General features: G+C 32.6%; 1 protein-coding gene across 5 annotated transcripts in view; it reads right to left on the reverse strand.

Annotated features, from left to right (window-relative positions):
- Window positions 1-23074, reverse strand: part of LOC106684811 (amyloid-beta A4 precursor protein-binding family A member 3) — a gene marked incomplete at its 3' end in the record, with an annotated part of 167214 nt that overhangs the window by 99108 nt on the left and 45032 nt on the right. For 4 of the 5 annotated variants that reach the window (XM_067045132.1, XM_067045134.1, XM_067045131.1 and 1 more), the window contains 4 exon segments: window positions 1488-1673; window positions 6733-6930; window positions 17191-17312; window positions 21226-21329. In XM_067045132.1, the coding sequence (XP_066901233.1) occupies window positions 1488-1673; window positions 6733-6930; window positions 17191-17312; window positions 21226-21329 (610 nt within the window). 5 annotated transcript variants of the gene reach the window in all.

Here is a 23074-nt window from a genome sequence, read left to right on the forward strand (position 1 = left end):
GTGGGGCGAAACGTTGGAAAATAAATAGTTGTAAACTATTTTTGTTTCACTGTTGACCGCAACCCTGACCATCTTCCTATATAACATTAAATCTACAGTTTTCCATAGCCCAGTTATTCCAAATTCATTAACACATCTAACAACAAATGTTTTATTTTTAATACATGCTTGTATTATTAGTATGGACTGTACTGAAAATTATATAAAGTAAAGATTAATAAGGCAAACAAAAGAGTATGGGCTCCTATTTTGAATAAATTACAGGGAGTTGTGAGGATTGTAAAAAATTGAATATTTAAGTTAGGGGTGTTCATTAATTTTTCTAATAGAGGCCTGTTTTGTTGATGATGATGATAGCGAGATGCCATGAAGTTAGGTGTACATTGTAAGACAAACAAAAAGAATCACTAGCTCTGATGTGATTCAATAATTTTACCTAAAAGGGTTTAGGCCTCTTCTTTTCTTCCTTCATCCCTTTTTATCTTACCATGGAATGGCTTCTTGCTGTATACACGCAGAATGGATAATTTTGCTTCTCCCCCAAAAAACCTGAAGTTGCAACTAGAGTGCAGCTTGCTAATTTATTTTTGTCTCTCCAACTGCATGTCTTCTCCGACATAGGTCACCGGGGAAGCAAACTGCTCCAGAGGCTGCTAGATGGTGCTATTATTTGTAACTTATGTGGTAAATAAAAGAGATAGTAAGGGAAACAAATATGAGCTCTTCTCAATATTTCATACACAATGAGCCGTTTTTCAAGCATAACACTAAATTTTTCTCAACACAAAAAATTCAAGTCAAATCCCAAATCTTTGAGGAATTCAAGGAAGCTGGACACCTTGAGTACATAAGCTAATTTTATAACTAATTTAATTAGCTTCGATATTTAGAAGGGAGTTGTATTCAATACAAGGCTTTCTTTTGGAGGTAAACAAAAATTAGTCAGAAAAATCTGATTTTTTTGGAATTAGTGCATTTCTGAAAGATCAAATCAATATTTTCAGAAATATAATATCGTTTTACAATTTGATTTCCCATAAGAATTTGTTATAAAATATATCACATTCCACAGGAAATTCTTGAGTTAAGTATCCTGGAGAAGTACTGTAAAAAGTTCGGGAGATGAATATGAGCTCAAAAGAAACTTCTCATCACAGAGTTAAGTCACACCCCATAATTCCAAACACTGTGGATTTTAAGGGGTTATTAATAGATTCTTAAAGACCTTTTATAAATAGCGTAAGTTAATCAGTATGGTCAAGTGCACAGAGTGTAAATATATGTCCAAGTAGTAATTGGTAACCGTTGTCCTCCATCAACACCATAGCCTGACGAAGTGTACTTGGATTATGTAATCACTCAATCACAGAATATGAACAACTTACACATGGTGAGATAACTAATGAAAAGATAAATTACATACAACAAAAGAACTCGAAGTTTTTCAATACAAACTACATTAATATAACTGATTGTGTTTCAATTACCTGAAAATGTGATGTTTTATCTCCAGATTTAAAAAATTCTTCAAGAACTTTTCGGGTTTCAGAAAATTCATACATATAATCAAACTGAGGATGCTGGGCAGCAAGTTCTGTGTTATGAGGAGAAGTAGAACGTGATGGTGACTGAGAACCAGACTGAGATATCAATTCACCTTCACTAACAATTCTCTGCACATAAAATTTTGAAAAATGAATATTTAAATAGAAGAAAAATAAGATAGATCTATGGTAAAATTAAATCTTTAATTTAGATAGATTAATAATATAAATGAATATTAATAATATACAGAAAAGGGAAGAAAAGATAAGTGGAACATGAGAGCTGGAGAGGGAAACTAATACTGATATTGGGAGACTGAAATTAAGACTTACTCCTCTAGCAGGACTAAGCAGATTCATCAGAATAATGTGGAAACTGCCACAATGGGAAAATCCTCAGGGTGCAATTATATTAACATCCATGGTTGATGGGTAGAGCTTAAAAGTATAATGTTAATTCAATCTAAGTGGATTAACAAAAAAATAAGGAACTACATGGATAATTTTGCATCCAAGGCATAAACGGAAAATGAATAGTAACCACAGTGCAATTAACTCTAGTCTGAAACAAGACCTCATACTAAACAAGGCTTCAATCAATTCATCATTTTTAATCTGAGAAGAAACATTTAAATTCAAAACAATCACTGAAGAATAGAGCAGGTTGAAGAATTCAAGAGTTTTATTCAAAATAAGTTACAGACTAGGTTCAAAGAGAAACCTATATGACCAACAGTTTTTGCTGTTAAGAGGAAAGAGGGTACAGCCCCCTATAGCACAAAATAATGGTCATGAGTGTTTCAAATGAAAAGTCCCAGGAGGAGGAGTTTTAGCTTGGGATACATGGAGTTCCTCTAATTATCTGGGTGATTTCAAGCTTTTTAAATTAATAATAATTTTGTTAATAAACTTAACAAAAAAAAATTGTTTTTTTTTCCTTACTAATAAAAACTAAGCATATATTTTTCAGCAACTAATTCATGCAGATTTAAAAATAAAATGGCCATTTTATACTAACAGTTTACATGTTTCACTCTAAAATAATTTATTTCAGTAGTTATACCCAGGCATCCTCTCGTTATACAGGTTCAGAACACTGCACTGACACACAAATAGCAGTACACAATTCACAATATTGACACTACATACCCCAGAGCTATGGTTCCCATAATGGGTGCCCAAGCATATGCCTAGCCAAAGGTGCCACAAGTTAATGCCATTTTCTTAAAATATTAAAAAAGAAAAGAAATTTTAAAAAATGGCAATTAAAATAACAAATAAACAGTGCATTCCAGTATTTACTTTACATTGTTTTTTTTTTTCTTCTTTTACTACATATTTAACCACTGTTCGGATAATTGTACAGCAAATGTTTTTTAGCTGGATATGGGTGCTGTGAAATGTTTTTAACCCAATAAGGATGCTGCGCTAAAAAGTTTGGGAACTGCTGCCCTAGGGTCACCTCTCGATGATTAGCAATACCTTGTTTCCCAATAAAAAAAAAAATTATTATTAAGGAGAAAAACTACGCAGGGACAATAGGTTAATCATAGACTATTTACTGGAATAATTATTAACTCTCCACTTCCTATATTGCTTCCATTGTTGAAACTTAGTTTTCATCTTTTTTTTTTTTTCTCAAAAATTAGGTATCCAATTCAAGCAAAGAAAAAGTTGATTCAAATTACAACCGATTTAATTTACTTACCTGTATATGAAATATATAACAAGAGAAAGTATTGCGATCATGAAAAATTACGTGTTTTAGGGTCACATGAGTTCAAATGACTAAATCTCGGAAAATTGTTTGCGTATGCGCATCCATGTGGTATGTGATGTAACTGTGTGTGTGTTTGTATGAGAACAGCATAGCACTTGAGAGAAAAGCATAGCTCAAAAACGAAATTGGTTACTTAAGTTAGGTAAATACTTGGGATGATAAAACAACTTTTTCACCAAAATCAACTAACCAGAATAGCAACTTCATTCATATCATTGATTTCATTAATTTTTAATTTTTTCTGGAAATAGCACTAATGATTTTTATTAAATTCCTCATTTAATACGAAATAAAGTGGTCATTAATATCAACAAGGTTTAATCCAGTTTGTAATATTTTAGTAGAGGGCTTAAATATTAAATTAAAAAAAAAAACATCCCCTTAAGTAACTTTAATTTTGCTTATTTTAAATAATTAAACATCTACCATCATTCTTACACAATGAAATACAAAATACATAGAAAACCCAAGATAGTTAAATTTATTTTTTTATTTAAATGTTAATTAATAAAACTACCAGAAAGGCTATGTTATAAACAATTGTAAATAATGGTTTATGCAATAGAAAGTCTATATGTTTTTTACATGTTTAATACAGAAGAGGAATCTTGCTAGATGGGGGATAACTAGTTTCACTTTATCAACAAATTCCCCTATATAACAATAGAAGATTGTTGATTGACCATGTGTATAGATGAATGGAATATGGTCCGGGTGCAGTAAAAAAAACAAAACTTAAATAGTAAATGGGTATACTATTTTTATTGAGCCAATGTTTCGCCCCATGTTGTAGGGCTTCTTCAGAGCTAAAAAAGATACAAACACTTGACATAGTTACAAAAAAAACATAAGTGGAAAATAACAGAGGTATACAATGAAAAGTAAAATTTAATAAGAAAAATTAAAGGTTGTAAACATTAAATGAAAACGGTAATTGTAAATAATGGTCTATGCAATAGAAAGTCTATATGTTTTTTACATGTTTAATACAGAAGAGGAATCTTGCTAGATGGGGAATAACTAGTGCAACTTCAAGACAAGTTCCGCCATACATGGTATCTGCCCAGAGAGGTGATGTGTTCAACAGTCTGTGCGGCTTGCCAGAATTATGTTAGGTGCACCATAGATTCCAAAATTCATCTCTACAAAAGGGTGAAGAAGAATATTTCAAGGGTATCTAGAGGGATGAAGTTCCCAGAAAGACTAAGGACAAATACTACTCACCAGGCTCCCCTATTGTAGTAGGTAAGTAGATTTAACAATTTAAGTTGTCCTGCAGAGTCAATACATTATTATTTATTGGAAGATTATTGATTGACCGTGTGTATAGATGAATGGAATATGGTCCGGGTGTGGCGAAAAAAACTCAAATAGTAGATAATTATACTATTTTATTGAGCCAACGTTTCACCCCCGGAATGGACAACATTCCAAAACAGGAATGGAGAAAGACTGGTGCAGCTATGTAAAATCTCCAACTTAAAACTCATGTCAACACATTACAAGGCAAAAGCCAGTAAGAAAAAGACGTGGGTTTCCCCTAACTACACTCTAGGGGAGTATCAGTTGGATCATGTGGCAACCTTCAAGAAAAATTATAAAGAGGTCCAAAACATCAGAGTGAAAAGAGCATTTAATGTGACATCAGACCACTTCCCTTCTTAAATTAAGATGAATTTTATACCCGATAGAAAGACTACCAGAAAAATTAAAATCACCGGAAAATTGGAAAGAATTGATACAAAATTTAACAGGAGTTGCAAGAGAGCTGGCACCATGGAACCTCCACAAGAAGAAAGTATGGTGGAACATAAAATGCAAAAATGCCATTAGCGAAAGGCTGGCAAATCATGGTATGTATAGGAATGTATATGTAAAAGATATGTATAGGAAAAGATTGAAAAATCTCACCAATATTGGAAGAAAAAAATGGGTACGAAGAAAGAAAGGAAAGGCAGTCAAGGATCATGAAACTGCGATGGAAGGAAAGAAAATCAAGACTCCCAAAGAAGCTTAACCATTGATATTCATATGGTCGTTAGTGGCCGATACGTGACAAAAAAAAAAAAAAAAAAAAAAAAAAAAAAAAAAAAAAAAAAAAAAAAAAAAAAAAAAAAAAAAAAAAAAACCCGCAAATAAATCAATAATACTTTGATAATGCAATGGAAGAAGTTTTAAGGTAATTCAGTAAATCATTTAAGTTAAAACTTTAAAATATTAATTATGATTGATTACTTACACAATTCAACATCTTTATATAGAGAATAAAATCTAGAAAAATTATATAGTCACAAAACAAAATATTATTTGAACAATTTATTTTTTCAATATTCACTTAGGAAATACAACTTATATTATACAAACCAAGTTTAGACATTTTATTTAAAATATATAGTTCTGCTCAATCAATTATTTGCCACAAAATCTTTAATCTCGAAAAAAAGAAAAAATAAACTTGTAAACATATTGGCCAACATTACCGCTCAGCCTTTGAAGACAGGTTAGTCTACAGGCCTTGTCAAATAGGTCAGATTGTATTAGGTTTAATAGATCACAAAAAGCCCAATGAGTTTAGGCCTAAATTCACACAGCTAGCAGGAAACTTATAACACAGTCAGAGCTGAGATAATTAAGGTGAAGGCTCACCCAATAGGGTGCTGTGGCAAAAAAAAAGGGGGGATTACAAAATTAACTATACTCACAAAAGATATATCAAATGCCACTGTTATGACTCAGATAAAATTGAATCAACTTTCCAAAGATTTTAGAGGTCAGGGAGAGTGAACATCCTGTATATTGAAAGTTCCAATGAAAATATACCAATAATTTGAATAAAATCATTATTTTGTTGAAAAACTTCAGTTTATGTTCAGCACCCCCCAAAAAAATAATTAGCTATGAAACAATAATTACATCAGAACATTCCATTTCAAACCCTTTCTTGAACACCACTAGACTATTTCGCTATTGTACTGTAACTTTAAAATTATAAAAAACATGAAATGTAGGTAATTTTATCCTCTTCATTAGAATATTATACTTTAAATGCTTACTATTCAAGTTGAACACAACTTTTCGCTTTGAACAGCCCTGATGAAGCCCTGTAAAGTGGGGTGAAACGTCGGACATTAAAATAGTTATAAACTATTTGTTCTTTTTTTTTACCGCAACCCTGACCATCTTCTTATATTTAAGTTTTACGGTCAACTATATATACATATATAAATAAAAATTATAATTTTTGAATGGTTTACTAGATACTAAAAAGAGAGGAATATATACAAAAAAATAAAAAAACAGCTGTTGTCACATCTTATTATGGATGACAGTAACCTGTACTCAATATTATAAAAGGAAAACAAAAACTTTCATTAAAAATTTAACATTAAATAATGAACTTAAACACACCTGAGGGAATCCTGGTCTTGGAGTATAAAACGATGGTGAAGATAATAATGTTACTGCACTTGGAGGTTGTTTTGGGCCATAACGTCTGGGGGAACCTTCATAATCGGCAATAGGAAGACCACCAATCACTCTTTGAGCTTTTTCATTGACATCATATTCAGGAGACAGTGATTCTCCATCAGAAACTGATGTGGCTACCTGTGTCCATGGATAAGTAAATAACATGAGAACAATAAAAGTTCAGCATCAGTATAGTATAAATGAGATATATTATTTTTCTTTAGAGTGCCACCAATGGGTAGTTTTTCTACATGCCTGAATCACTCCATCTTACATCAAATTTACTAGATGTATTTTAATGTAAATATCAATAAATAAGTAAAAAAAAAAAAATCATTTTTCAGGACTTATTTATAACAAGATAATACTTTAGAGCTTAAATTTTCATTAAAAATGTGTAAAATATACAATAGATTTAAAAATAATTCACTAAAATTGCTTGGGTGACCAATTGATTGGCACTTACTTATGATAAATTGATGGCACTACATCAATCCTAAATGAGATCTAAACCAAAGTTAAGTTACCTAACTTTTTACTAATATTAAAAAGCCACAATACGTGATGTCAGTCATTTTTATTTTCAGAATTGTATATTCTTTAAAATTGTGTAGCTCAATTGTTTGGTTTTTGAATCAAATTTTCCGCCGTTGGCAATTTTTGCTCCCCCCCTTCCCTTGCTTATCTAGGTTCGACTTTGGCCACGAGGCTTCTAAAATCACTCCCTTCCGGATGATTTCTTTTCATTTTTACTATCTTTGTGTGCTATTATTTTTACTATCTTTTTGTGCTATTATTTTTACTATCTTTTTGTGCTATTATTCAACATGGATATTCATGTTTTATTTTATTTCACATTGCCTTAATGAAGGATTTTTTCGCTTCCATTCAAGAAAAGGCTAAACCAGGTGTTTCAACAGCAGAAATTACACTTTTAAAAGAAAGATTAAATCTTTAGAGGCTGAGGCCAGAACTTTTTTTTCTTCAGCCCTCGATTCTTAGAAAGATAAATCAGATACAGAGAAAATTCAAGGTAAATTTAGGAATTATACTAGCCAATGTTTGGAATTAAGTTTAGTATTGTGTCATTTAAACACCTTAAATACAAGTAATGATTTTATTATTAATAACAATATTTGTACCCCTAATAGTACAGTAGGAAATGCATTACATATGGCATTATCAAAGTCGCATATAGGTCAGTTTAATGGCAAGACTGGTTATAATACATTTTGTTCTAAATTTCAAGCTTTAATTCACATTAATTTCATAATCTATTATTTTCAAATTCCATTATCTAATTTCTTTACTTGAGAGTGAACCCCTAATGTTAATTCAGGCTTTTCCCCGATTTTAATGAATCAATTAAAACTTGATGATAAATATAGGATGTAAATGTGCTTCAATTAATGAATGTTTGGATCAGATCTTAGATATTCCTCCTATTCTTGTTAATGCTTCTTCTCTGCAAAACTTTTTAGATGTTTATCAAGCAAGTGTCTAAACTTTAAAATGTTTCAAAATTAATATTGAATCAGGTAGCTGTGAATTACTGCAAATTGGATAAAACCCTTCGCATTTTATTTGAGCGAACCTTACTTTGTAATGATTTGCCTCAAGTTGAGGCCTTAATTTCTTTTATTAGAAATCAATTGATTATTCATAAAAAATCTGAATTGTCTAAACAAACTGTTTCTGCTCAAATGAAGAATTAATCTTCTTTTCATACTATATTACCAGAAACTAAATTCTCATGCTTATTTTGTAGGGAGAGACGCTCTAAGTATTCTTGTCCACATTTTTTTGTGTTTAAATGTTCGACAGTGCCATGTAAAGGTAAAAAAATTGAAATTATGCTTAAATTGTTTATCTAAACATTTTAGTGGTAAGTGCAATTCTACTAATACCTGTTCTAAATCTCATAAAAGACATCATTCACTCTCGCATTTTAATGGAGCTCAATGTTTTAGTTCTGCTGCTGATTCTGGGGTGGCATACCACACATCTAGTCTTGATTAGGCTTTGAAGGCTATTGGTTTTCAGCCCAGCTGTCGTTCTGCTCTTTTATCTTCTGTTGATGCCTCTGACCAATCATGTTCTTTGAATAATTCCCTTGCTGCTTCAGAAGATCCCGCACCTTTGCTAGGTTCTAAGGTCTTAACTCAGCTTAATGTCCTGCTCGCTTGTGATAAATTAGCCTCAATTATTTTGCTCGTGATAGTTAAGATTTTTACCTCTCCTAATATTTTGTAATTGTGAGTGGTCTTCTCGATTCAGCTAGTCAGGTCAATTTTATAACCAAAAAATATGCTAAGCTTCTTAATGTTTTTTCTTCTATGTCTAGCAATAAATTAAATGGTGTTTTGGGTGAATCTGTGCAACCTCTAGGTTAAATGTTGGTGCTCCCTTTGGCAACACAATTACAAGTGACTATTTATTTATGGTTTCAAATAAAATTACAAACTCATTACCTAGTGCGTTTATTGTTCTGCAGGTCAAAGAATCTGTTTTACAATATAAACTTTCTTATTTTGAATTTGATATTCCTTCTAATGTAGATGTGTTGCTTAACACTGAACTAACTGTTTCTGTTCTTGAAGGCAAGGCGGCTTCTCTAGGTGATGGTATGCCTGCTTTGTATAAGACTCACTTTGGTCATATTCTCATGGGAACTGCTCCCATTACTCAATCTGTCCATGATGATGCCTCTAGCTTGGTAACTTGCCATGCATCTTCTGATTTAGAAGTTTCAAAATTAATTGAAAGGTTTTCTGAGTTGGATCAGCCACCCACTCTTTTTGTTAAGAAAGCAAGACGTACTATGCGAACAAAGTTATATTGAAACCACTACCCACAATGAACAGGGCAGGTATGAGGTGAGATTGCCCTTTTGTCCTGGCTCTTTACTCTTAGGTGAGTCAGCTGACATTTCTCGCTGTTGTTATTTTGCTTTGGAAAAACAATTTACAAAAAATCCTTGTTTTTTGCTGAATATAAAAATTGCATTCAGTAATATTTTGATGCAGGCCTATTGGTTCCAGCCGATGACCTTGATATTTTAAAGCGCCCACATTATGTTCTACCATATTATGGAGTTTTCAAGCGCCACAGAGATACTGAAAGTATTTGTACAGTTGTAATGGACTTTCATTAAATGATATTATTTTATCTGGTCTTAAATTGCTAAATTTTTAAATTTTAAAAATAGATTTGTTCATTATTTTCAATCTTGTACAATGGTTTAAGTTTACTTTCATCATGAAAATAACTGTTCACATTTATAAGTACTGCCAAACGTACAAATTAATCTTCTAGCGAATTTTCTAAGTTGCGAAAAATGGTCTTGTTCGAGATATTTTTTGGAGAAATCGCACAACTCAACGTCTTCAAATTTAGATTTTAGGAGTGAGTTTTGTTTAATCTCGATCAACTCCATTTGCAAGTGAATTGGAGCATTTTGTATATTACTTTTTGTTGGAGTAATAAATAAATTGAAACAGCCTTCCATGTTTTTAAAATCGCCAAATCAGTTCGAAAATTGCTCTAACAGTAATTTGATTTCTACAGCATATTGAGCATAAGCAATATTTTCATATGCAGAGTGCGTGGTGAAATGGTAACTGTTACCAGGCAGCATCTATGCCTTCCACATGTGGATTTGTTCTGAAACGCTTTCAAATGGCTGTACAAATCATTTACTAAATGTCCTTGTTTTTGAAGTTTCAAATTTAAATCATTCAAATAGCCTGTAAGGTCGACCAGAAATGCTAAGTCACATATCCATTTTGGGTCAATCATATCAGATAGTGGCTTATCTTTTATTTGCATAAAATCTGCTCTCATTTCCAAGTTCGTAAAACCGTTTCACCATTTTCCCTTTGCTTAGGCATCTGACTTCACAGTATTATGTTACGCTGTATATTTGGCAGATATTTCATCCAAAAACGCCTTGAACTGATGATGGTTAAGCCCTCAAGATCGAATAAAATAGATGGTTTTTACTACCATATTCATAACATTCTGAAGTCGAATACTTTGAACACAAGTTCTGTTGGTGGATAAAGCAATGAAAGACTATCAAGTCATCTTTTAGCACATTTAATTCAGTTGCTTTTTCATTCAAAATTCCGATAAAACCTTTACGTAAGCCGACCATAGAAGGTGCACCATCTGTGCATTCTTTTCAAGACACACAACACTGCAAACTTCTAACATACACTCCTTGATAAATTCTCCTTCAATGGTTTTAGTGACTTTGCCAATTTTGAACTAACTATAAAACTAGCTTTCAGAACATTATCATGTTGTGTTCTTTGTTTATGAAACATTTGCTGCTGTTTTTTCAATTTTGTAGCAAGCTTCTGGATTTTATCTTTTCTTATTTGTCCTGTCAGTGAGTGCAGCATAGGATGCTTAGTTGAGAAATGCCTCTTTATATTGCATTCTTTCATCACTGAAATGGATTCATTACACAGCAAACAAATAGGCTTACCATTGTGGAAGATAAAAAAGAATTCTTCAGTCCACTTTTCATTCTAACAACGATGAACTTAACAACAAAATATAATTAGTAAGCACCCAAGATGCACACAAAGTCACAAAGCAAATTGACGGCACTTGCAATTCGCTAGGATATCGCTTGTCGAAGTTATCACCTCAGTAGCTCAAATAGAACTGAACTAAAGTTCGGGCCATCCACTCGCTTATACAGGCAAAATAAAGGAATGATCTAGAATAATCTAGTGTAGAACAATTGAGAAGCAATAATCTTTTGTTGTGCCGCCTCAGTCTTTGATGATCACCGCCACTCGGCTAACTTGATTCTGTGAGTATGAGTAAGTAGTGTAATATTTTTTTTTTTTTAATTGGGTTTTTCAAAATATCTTGCTGGCCGAATCAAATCTTACAGCGGACCGGGGGTTTCCCACATATGCTTTAGAGCCTTAGAGCAAAATACAAAATAAAAATGAAATTATAAAATGTCATAAAATAATGAATTTGAAAAGATAAAAATGAACAAAAATAATTAACAGAATATATAAAATAAGAATAGAACAAATAAAATAAAACCATATGTCATATCATAAAACATAAGATGGTTACCACTCCTGATAATAAATAAAAATCGAAAATCAAATACAATTAAACTAAAAATATTAAAGGAAAAGGTACAATTTCTGCTAATATACATATTTACAAGTATGAACAAAAATCTGAAACATAAAATACAGAGAATATATAAACCTTATTTGAAACTTTCAATTGTTATTCTTCCGGAATTGGGTGGACAGAAGGTAGTCGAAGATACATGATTTGAAGATTGGAAGGGTTTAGAACTATGAATAAAGCAGGGAATAGAATTTCATAGGGAAGAGGAATGGATAAGGAAAGATCTACCAAAGACTTGATAGGCAGTTACATATAAGTCTGAAGGCCATGAGCGGGTATTAAGGGAATGCACTGAGGATTTAAATTAAAGGATATCAGAGATGTACACTGGACGGTGGGATTGGATAACTTGGTAGAGGAAGGAAGCAAGAAAATATTTACGATGGAAGGAGGGGTAAAACCACTTCAACTCTTCATAAAATCAGGCGACAGAGGCGTCCCTGGGAACCCCAAAGATGAGTCGTACAAAGCAATTAACAGTTTTAATTTTGCTTCGAGATACCCTGAGACACCCTTGTAAACCACACAGCAATAATCAAAGTGGGGGAATATTAAGGAAGTAACAAGGAGCCTATGGGTTTCTATAGTGACACCAAGGTTTTTTAACATATGGATGGAATTATATTGGATTGTTGTTTAGAAATAAGGTTGGAATATGAGGAATAGTTTTCAGGAGGTGATTAGATCCTATTACGATTGCCTTAGTATTCTCTGCATTCAATTTAAGCTTATTGAATAGTGCTCAGTGACTAATTCGATTCAAGTCTTCTTGAAGCTTCTCTGTGGGAACTAACAGGTCAGGAGGTGGGAAGGAAAGGTAAATTTGGAAGTGATCAGCGTAAAAATGGTATTGAGAATGCGGGGTATGGATGGGAAGGTCATTGATGTAGATAGCGAAAAGGGTGGGGAATAGTGATAAATCCTGAAAGTTGGTTTTGAACAAGTCGTTCTAGCAGTTTTGAAAGGTTAGAGAGGAAAGAAATAGGGTGGAAGTCATTAGGTAAAAAAGGATTTGGGATTTTATTTAATGGTCGAACCAAAACGGTATTCCAATGAGAAGGAAATGCGGCATTTTGCAAGGGAAAATTATATATATGATAAAGTATGGGAATAAGGACTGGGAGACAGGATTTAATCAATTTAACAGGAATGTTGTTCGGTCCATGATTGTTGGTATGGGATCTTAGAATGGTGGCTAGTTCTTCATAAGATATATAGGAAAAAAAGAAGTTTTTTGGATTGAAGGTGTTATTTAGAATATCAGGAAAGATTGATGAATAAGTAGCATGGCATGTGAAATGGTTGAGATTGTCAGGTATTAAAGGAAGAGAGCTGAGGTTATTGGATTCTGGTAGGGATAAATTTCGGAGTATTTTCTATTCTTTAGTATATTATTTATCTAGGATTGAGAGCATTGGAGAGGGCGTGATGAATGTGAAGGGATTTAGCACATTGAACTGCTAATTGGGTTGCATTATGGAGTCATTTAAACTGTGTATTATCTGCAGAAAGGCGGGTCTGACAAAATTTTCGTCTAGTTGCTTCTCTTTGTTTTATCATTGCCTTTGTTTCTCGAGTAAGCCAAGGTGCGGTTGGACGGCATAAGGTAAGGGTTTTAAGAGGAACATGGATGTCTAATATAGATTGCAGATGTGAAGTGAGGGTGGATACCATAGGGTCAATGGAGTTATAGGAATGTATTATGTCCCACTGAACGGAATGAAGGTCAGGTTGAAGGGATTCATAGGAAAGGAGGTCCGGATTATGGTATGATATGATTTTAGGAGTAAAGCATTTGACTGGTAGGTCGTACAATATTTGGATCAGATCGTGAGATGAGAGGAAGGGAACGGGGTGCTGGGAAGAGGAAATGAATTTTACAGATAAAAAGGTCTAACCAGGAGTCAGAGGATTGTGTGTGATGTATAGGAGAATAAGGAACGAGATAAAGGTTGCGGGAAAATATTACATCAGTAAAAAAGGATTTATCACTGTATTGAGAGAGCATGTTGATGTTAAAATCACTAGTGATAATAATATTGGAATAAGTGGAAACAAGTTGGACAAGGGAGAATTCGAAGGTGTTATCAAGTGGAACTCAGGGAGGCCGGTAAATGACAGCAAATAACAGGGCAGAGGATATGGTTGAAATTTCAATAAACATGTATTCTACATGAGGAATGATAGGAGAAGGGGAACTAAATATGATTTTGACCTTGAGACTTACATCCAAACACAATCTAACACCACCTCCAGTGAGATCGGATCCATCATGGCGAAAGAAAGAGTAATTGGGAATAGAAACTTGAGAGGAAGGAATAAGGGTTCACATTTCGGATACTGCTATGACGTGGTGAAAATTATCGAGGAAGTACTGTTTGAATTCATTGAAGTGGGCAATAAAGGATTTTGCAGTAACGCGACAGGAACTGAGGACATTAGTAATAACTGTGGGATTAAAGGATAAAGATTGAGGGATAGAGAATAACAATATTTTATATACTCTTATGATTATTTAGAATGTAATACAAATAAGAAATTGATAAGAAAATATGTTGCTTGAGTGATCAAAATTCGAAGAAAATAGTCAATAAAAATAAAAAATTAAAAAAAGTGAAAATAAATATAAATAAAATATCTTTTATACAAAAAAACAAAAATGATAACAATATTGTGGTGACTTGGATACTGAATTCAACTGAAGATGTCTAAGTCGCTGGTCTTGCCTATGATGACCGCTGGGAAACCATCGGACTGCCTGCACCAGACTCCCCTCAACCCTACCTCCGCTGAACCAGATGTACTTGATTTTTGCTTCTGCCTGGCTAACCAGTAGAAGTGCTTGTTGTTGGGTGTCATTCCTTCGCTCACATATAGCGGTGTACATCTTTTTCATCCCATTTTAAGTGACGAGTGGAAAAATCCCTTTTGGCTCTTCTTTGCCGTACTAAAATTCTGCTGAAATGATAAATTCATGAAAGTTGATTGGCTTCCTAGGCCTCATAATTCTTGGCCTCCTGGCGGCGGCTCTACTGAACCAGACTTTTGCCATGAACTTAAAAATATTAAAGTTGAAAGCCTGGCCATTGTTAAGCCTTTGTGTAGATTCATGTTGTTTCAAAAATTTTCCTCTTGGACCCAACTCTCCTGTACTTGGAATTAGATTTTGAGATTTATTTGAAGTGGTTGCCTGCCTCCGGACAAAAGAAATTTGTCAAGATTTCTTAGTATTTCTGAAATCAATTCAGCCCAATGCAAAATTTATTCAATTGTCCAAAGAGAAAGCTTTCCTGATGTTCTTAATGGTTTGAAATCAGGTAGAAATTTGCCTAAGCAGATTGCTGTTCATCATCCTTTTATTGACCAGGAAGGATTAATTAGAGTCAGTGATCGCCTTTCTAATTCGGATCTTTCCGAAAGCGCCTAACATCCTTTTTTGTTGCCCAAAGGCACCATGTTGTCACTTTAATTATTAATTGTTACCACAATAGATATTTTCATGCTCACTCTCATTTGCTCCAATCTCTTATAGCTTCTTCCCTTTAGACAGTTTCCTTTCATCAATCTTTGTGCTCCACCTTTCCAAGTGCATTTCTTGCTTTCATATTAATCCTCAAAATAAACATCCTTTTATGGGTGATATGCCAAGAGTTAGAGTTGTTCCAGCTACTACATTTTCTTGTGATGGTTGTGCTTTTGAGTTTGATAATCTAATTAATGCAAAGTGCCTAAAATTAAATGATATTTTGTTTTGCCACTAAGGCCATGGAACCATGGAACTGGTTACTGACTTAAGCTCTCCAGCATTTTTGGCAGCTTTGTCACCTTTTATTTCACACAACCTAATGGCGAGGGACCTGCATTGCGATTGTGGGGCTAATTTGGTTGGTGCCTCTAATGATTTGAATCGCATTTTTGAGAACTTTTAAAGGGTGACTCTGAAGGCTGTCATGTTTTGGTGAAGAGCATAGAATGATTTTTCATTTCAATAGTTCTTTTCACTCTTCCAGTGGTGGCTTATGGGAGGCAGCTGTAAAATGTGTTAAAAGATACTTAACTATTACTCAGCAGAATCATATTTCTACCTTGGAATAATTTAATACTTTATTAATTATAATTGAATCCTTATTAAATTCTAGCCCTTTAACTCTACTTTCAAATGATCCTTCTGATCTAGATGTTTTAACTCCATTAAATTTTTAAATTGGTTGCTCTTTGTACATTCCTCCTGATGAGTAACAGCTTCAAGACACCCTCTCACTTAAATGCCATTAGTTGTTTCTTTAGCACTTGTTTAATAGGATCCGGAGAAAGTGGAGCTCAGAGTATCTGCATACTTTACAACAGCCCTTTAAATAGTATAAATCAACTGATGATTTCCATGTGAGAGATATGGTTCTTGTTAAAGAGTTAAGTCTTCCTTTACTTCAGTGACCTCTTGGGCCTATTGCTGAAGTCTGTCCAGGTGCGATGGCATCGTTTGCATAGTAAAGGTCAAGGCTGCTCGTAGGGTTTACACTCATCCTTTGCATTTTTCCGAATCTGATTTTTTTGCTGCCAGGAGATAAAACTAACCTGTGTAAATCCATTTTCAGTTTTTATTTAAATTTGTTTTAGATTTTTTTTTTTGAGTCTTTTCTTTTTGCCATTGTTCTCACTTATTCTTTTGTTTGCTAACAGGGAAAAAATGATTCATTATTTTTGGCTATTTTGCTTTATTGAAGCTCAGATGCTTCAAGGAGGGGACTAGGGTTTCTGAATAATATTTTCTGCCATTGGCACTATTTTCGTTCTCTCCCTTCTCTTGCTTATCTAGGTTCGACTTTGGCCACCAGGCTTCTAAACTCATCCGCTTCTGGATGCCCTTACTGTAAACATTGACTGTCCATAGATGTCCATAAATGTATGCTCCTAGCCGTCATAGAACATCTCAACTACTTTAAGCATTTTGGCTTTTTATTCCTTCCAAAAATCATTGTTCAACCCAAATGTGCAGCTTGAGATATGATGGCCTTACTTCACAGGTAAGAGTTCAAAATTATGTAATATGTATGTTTCGATTATAGTAAACCCACTTTCATGAACCAGCTTATATTAGCACTAACTGCACCTAAATTATACAGTCCGCTCAATCTCAAACATCAATAAAAGCTTAATAAATTTAGGATCATTACAACACAAAAGGATAGTTAATGTGACTCTTTATAGAAAATTTATTAAAGTGATTACCTTAAAATAGTGTGCAGGTGGACCAGGATGACAATTTCGGGAAGGACTAGGAGAACCATCAGATACAGCTTCACTTGCCCAACTATCTTCAATATCATCAAAAACAACAGCTCCTCCTCCATCTGACAAAAAATTTGGTTATTAACTCGGCTGCCAATTTATATATTCATATTGAAAATACTGTGGATAATGACAAACTAACATTCCAATATAAATTTAAAAAGGTTTAATAGTTAAGCTGGAAGACAAGAGGAACAATAGTTTTAAACTATTTATTAATATCCAAGCTTAGATACACAATGTAGGTCTCAATCAGGGCTGAAATAAAAAGATACAAAGTAGGCAAAACTAATGTTAGAGTAAAATAGGAAAAAAAGAGTGACATGTAATATAAGAGAAGTATAGGTGGGGGTATAAAAAGACTAACATGAAATATTAAGGAAGTTAAAATATTTCCACGTAACCCAGCACTACCTAGAGTGTAAGCGGATAATTAGACACCAAGAGGGCGAACGGGAGTGGGGTTGTGCTCTTGAGGATGGAACGAGCACTCTTCTTTTTGGTACCACGGCCAACTAAGTGTCTGGCTAAGTCAGCATCGAGCGTGGTAAGCGTTGCAGCCTAGAGAATAGCCATCCTTCACCATTGGGCAGCAGTGACACACCATCCATCAGGTGACCCATGACATATGGGGCAGACAGCGAGCACCCAGTAACACAAATAAGATTTTTTCTATCAATACAAATGGCGACCCTCATCACATCTCCACTTTTTCCCCCAGATCAAAATGATTAATTACCAAACTAACCTTATTGTATTATTTTCGGCCTCCCCCTTTCACCAGTTATTTCATTTTATTTGAATATATAAATTTTTCTCAATATCACTTTTTCTAACTAAACCCACTCTGATATAATTAATACCTAGACCTGGATCTAATTCCTTCATAACTTAAAATTTGAGGAAGGTCCAGTCAAAACACCAAGTCTTATACATATTTCATTAAATTAAAGATATAGTTTTATAACAAAACCAGAGTTTAGTGCTCCATTACAAAAACAATAAATCTTTGTTTTAAATGTTTGTTAGTGGTCATTGTTCATTTTCAAAGCTTAACTCAAATCAATCATTTACTGTGGGTAGTGTTCAGTTTTAACATTTTTGCCAGAGTTAGGTAGCTCATAATTGATCACACCTCTCTAATTCCACCAAACCTAAGTAAAGACTTCTGTCCATAGCAATTTGGCTGTGCAGTTGATATTGATAGTTTACCTGGTGTTATCCATAATCTTTTATGCTTAAGACGTTCCATCACCAGTCATAATTTGATGGAGAAATAACTTTCTTTTATACCCGGGGAGGAACATTTATTAGTGGCTTTTTGGTTTTAAATAAACATTTCACTTTTCACAAGGCTCGCTAGAAAAGTAAGCTCTATTTGGCATGCATGGCTTTAAATATTGTTCCTCCATTATTTAATCCTGCACTTTCCAAGATCGTTTCCAGGACAATATTAAAAAAGAGTGGGGATAAAAAGTTGCCAATTCTTCCATTCATATTAACTTAAACTATCCTCTATGGGAGCCATTGTTAAATGTATTAATTTTGCGGGTAGGCCCAAATCATGTTTAACATTATAAAACTCATCTAATCATTGCCATATGCCACCCCACCTTAAAATTAATGAAGAGCATCCACATTGAGTTATTAAGCTCTTTTTTTTTTTCATGGTCTTTCCAAAGGGAAATTTCAATTTCATTCTTAATCCTCAATTCTTTTATGTTTTTAACTTTTTCCTGAAAAGTTTTTCTTTTTTTCTATGTCCTATATCCAATGCTTGGTTTTTGAGCTGAAGTAATTTGATGTTTTTTCAAGAGGTGGGTTGTCAACCCTCCTACTTTATCCAGGCTTGGGACTGGCAGTGTTTCAATAATCTAATCTATGTCATAATTCTAAAATTATAACATTTAATTATGTGTTAAATGAGTGGACGGTGCCAAAACAATGGTTTTTGCTAATTTTGCCAAGAGCTTTAATATAGTAAATTAAAAACGTTGGGTTTATGGAAACAGGTGTTCTAATTTTAAAAATTCCTTGAATAAAAGTTGTAGATCTTCAAATTTAGCATTATTAGCGAGTTTTTTACATTTCAAATCTAAACTGCACAATACTTCTATTCAGTTCTCTATGGGTTATAGAAGGATATATTTTGTCTCTTTGTTAAAAAATACGAAACATTTTTGCACTGTTGAAATGCTTACTGGAGACAAGCATGTGGTCTATCGGAGTCATTGCTCCATTTGGAGAAGTCCAAATTCCTTAGTGTGCTTGTTTATAGGGTTAATTGGTGCTCTTATTACTAGAGGATTTGCTGTGGCAAAACTCAACATGCGCTCTCTGATTTCATTACTCCTATTGTCCATGTTATCCCTATCAATTCCTATTGTCGAAAAAAAAAAAAAAACACTTCTTTGCCCATCTGAGCGTTGAAATCATCTGCTATAACTGTTATGTCTTAATATGGACTGGTATCTAGGCTTCGTTCTATTTCTTTACTTTACAAAATAGTCAAGAGAGGTATACAAAAAGGTATTGGAGTACAATATATTCGAAATCCTAAGGGTAAAGAAAACTCTAGGAGTGTGCATAGTCCTTCTTGCCAAAGAGATCATTACAGGCAAAGAGAAACGGATAGAGACAAAGATAGAAAGGATAGAAGAAGAGATGATAATAAAAGAAGGACGGCTGATAAAGGTAATATTACTATCATAAATGTACAAACCCCAACAGAATAATTTAGGAATAATAAGAGAGCAAAACAAAATACCTGTATAGAGACACTCGCCAGAATCACAGAGAGTACCAAGACACAAAGACCCATGCGAAAAAAAGTGCTGAGTCAGAAAAAAAGAAAACCTTTCAGGAAAAAATTAAAAACATAAAAGAATTGAGGATTAAGAATGAAATCGATCTACTATTGATCAAATTTTTGCCGTTGGAAAGACCATGAAAAAAAAAAAAGAGCTAAATAACTCATTGTGGATGCTCTTCATTAATTTTAAGGTGGGGTGGCATATGGCAATGATTAGATGAGTTTTATAATGTTAAACATGATTTGGGCCTACCAGCAAAATTAATACATTTAACAATGGCTCCCATAGAGGATAGTTTAAGTTAACATGAATGGAAGAATTGGCAACTTTTTATACCCACTCCTTTTTAATATTGTCCTGGAGACCATCTTGGAAAGTGCAGGATTAAATAATGGAGGAACAATATTTAAAGCCATGCATGCCAAATAGAGCTTACTTTTCTAGCGAGCCTTGTGAAAAGTGAAGTGTTTATTTAAAACCAAAAAGCCACTAATAAATGTTCCTCCCCGGGTATAAAAGAAAGTTATTTCTCCATCAAATTATGACTGGTGATGGAAAGTCTTAAGCATAAAAGATTATGGATAACACCAGGTAAACTATCAATATCAACTGCACAGCCAAATTGCTATGGACAGAAGTCTTTACTTAGGTTTGGTGGAATTAGAGAGGTGTGATCAATTATGAGCTACCTAACTCTGGCAAAAACGTTAAAACTGAACACTAACCACAGTAAATGATTGATTTGAGTTAAGCTTTGAAAATGAACAATGACCACAAACAAACATTTAAAACAGAGAGTTATTACCACAAATAGAGTTATATTTCTATAACAAAAAACCATAAAGAACCAGACCAAACTGCTCTCATCACTCATTTTAGGCAGACAGGACATAGATTAAAATTTGATATACCCAAAATCATACCTCATGAAACAAACAAAGGAATTCTAAAAGAAATGATTATCATAGAAAAATATAAAAATCTGATACTTCCCAAGATTTAAAGTAATAAATTAATTTATTTACAAGTAATCAGATTCAAAATTAAGTAAAGTTAAAACTATTAAAGGATTAATTTGGCCAAAATTAAGAGAAGAGCTAAGTCGATATGATAGAACAACAAGAAAAAAATAAAACACATTAATCTAATAAAAGTTACAAACTTTTTGGCTGAAGGGATTTCTGATGCCTTAAAGAGTGAACTTCAGCAGAAAAAATAGTTTCAGTAACTTCCCGACATGGTGCCTTCTTCTTACATTCTGAATTTCTGAAAAAAAAAAAAAATAATAAATAAATAAACAAAAACTAATCCATCAGTTATAAAATAATTTTAAACAAATATAATTATTACAGGGGCGGGGCTTATTGTACAGGCATAATAATACAATACATACAGTAATACATTTTAAAATAAAATAATTTTATCTAGGATAAATTAAAATAAAACAAAATAGGATAAATACAACTTTAATGAAAAAAATAATAATTTAGGAACTGCAAAAAAATTGAACTACTATCATCGTAGTTTTTAACTATAATAAAATTCCCAAGCAATTACTGGTCAACTTATACTCATCTTTCCACTATTTTAAAAACTTTTATTACATTAAGGGCATCAAAACTAAATGCAATATATAATTATACTTATAAAATATATTACTAATATAAAGTCTAAAAATACATATAATAATTAAACATTCTATTTCAAGGATGATTGTCGGGTATCAGTTAAGGTGAATAAAAACATCTATATCATGTTGCTACCTACATTTCTCTTATATTTCCTTTTGCAAATGTTATAACTTTTTTTTTAAATTCAAAGAATTATAATCTTTTTCTTGTATCTTCATTATGAAAGAGGGGAGGATATTTCACAATGAAGTTATTACTCTCATATCTAATTATATTTAATTGTTATAAATAAATTTGTTTTCTCTTATTGCTATTTAGCTTTGACAATGACTTAAATTGTGGGTTTAAACGTCTGAAAAATATAAATAAATAAAACAACATATTGGAATGAATCTTTCATTCGCCTAAACCAATTTCAGATAAAGTTTATTAATAAAACTGATATTAGATAAATCAATGTACCTTTATAAACAATAAAGTTGATAATTAAAATAAGCATAACTTGAACTAATAAACATAAGCGTGTATACATGATTATGATTTTGAAATAAAACAAAATTTATAGGCAATAATATCATCATTACTAAATAAAAATCATAATACATTTTTTCAATTAACATTATTATTATAATAACCAACATAGACAATTCATGTTCTTGGTTCTGAAGCAGCAAAAAATATTTTGTAGATTATAACCACAAGCAATAAAAAAGAACTAAAGTGAAATTTTAAAATGATTTGGAAAGTTTACCAAATGTAAAAGTAGAAATATTTGTCTAACAATAGTTGGTGCAACTCTACAAGGAAAAACCCTTTTTGATCAAATAACAATAGTAAACAAAAAATTTGTAGTACCTACAATAACTATTTAAAAAAGTATTGATAAAATGTGTAATTTCTTCTAATAATATATTTTCCATTCACTATTCTGAGAATACAATTCAGCAAATACTTACTCCGTCTGTTATATCTAGCATTTTAAATATAAATATCATATATCCAGCATAATATTTAACAATAAATCATTAAAAAGAATGTTGCACTAAGTATGATTAATGCATCTACTCCTTAAGATATATCAAGAATTAAGAAAGCATCAATGTTAGCAAATCATCAATGAATTTTATATCAAAATCACTGTACATTTTAATTGTATAATCATAAAATATTAATTGTATCAAAGCAATGATCTTCGGGTAAATTAATGAAATAAAATTTTAAATGAAATGATTTGGTAGCAAAAAAAAAAATTAAGGAATAATAAATATCAACCTTACTGAATCTGAAAAATACTTCATAAACATAATATAACGATCATGTTCATATCATCAACTTGTTTTATAATGCAAAAATATATTAAAAGTTTTTCTTTAAGTTTTA

Source organism: Halyomorpha halys, unplaced genomic scaffold, assembly GCF_000696795.3.
Source record: "Halyomorpha halys isolate HHAL.00 unplaced genomic scaffold, Hhal_1.1 Scaffold622.1, whole genome shotgun sequence".
Lineage (NCBI taxonomy): Eukaryota > Metazoa > Arthropoda > Insecta > Hemiptera > Pentatomidae > Halyomorpha > Halyomorpha halys.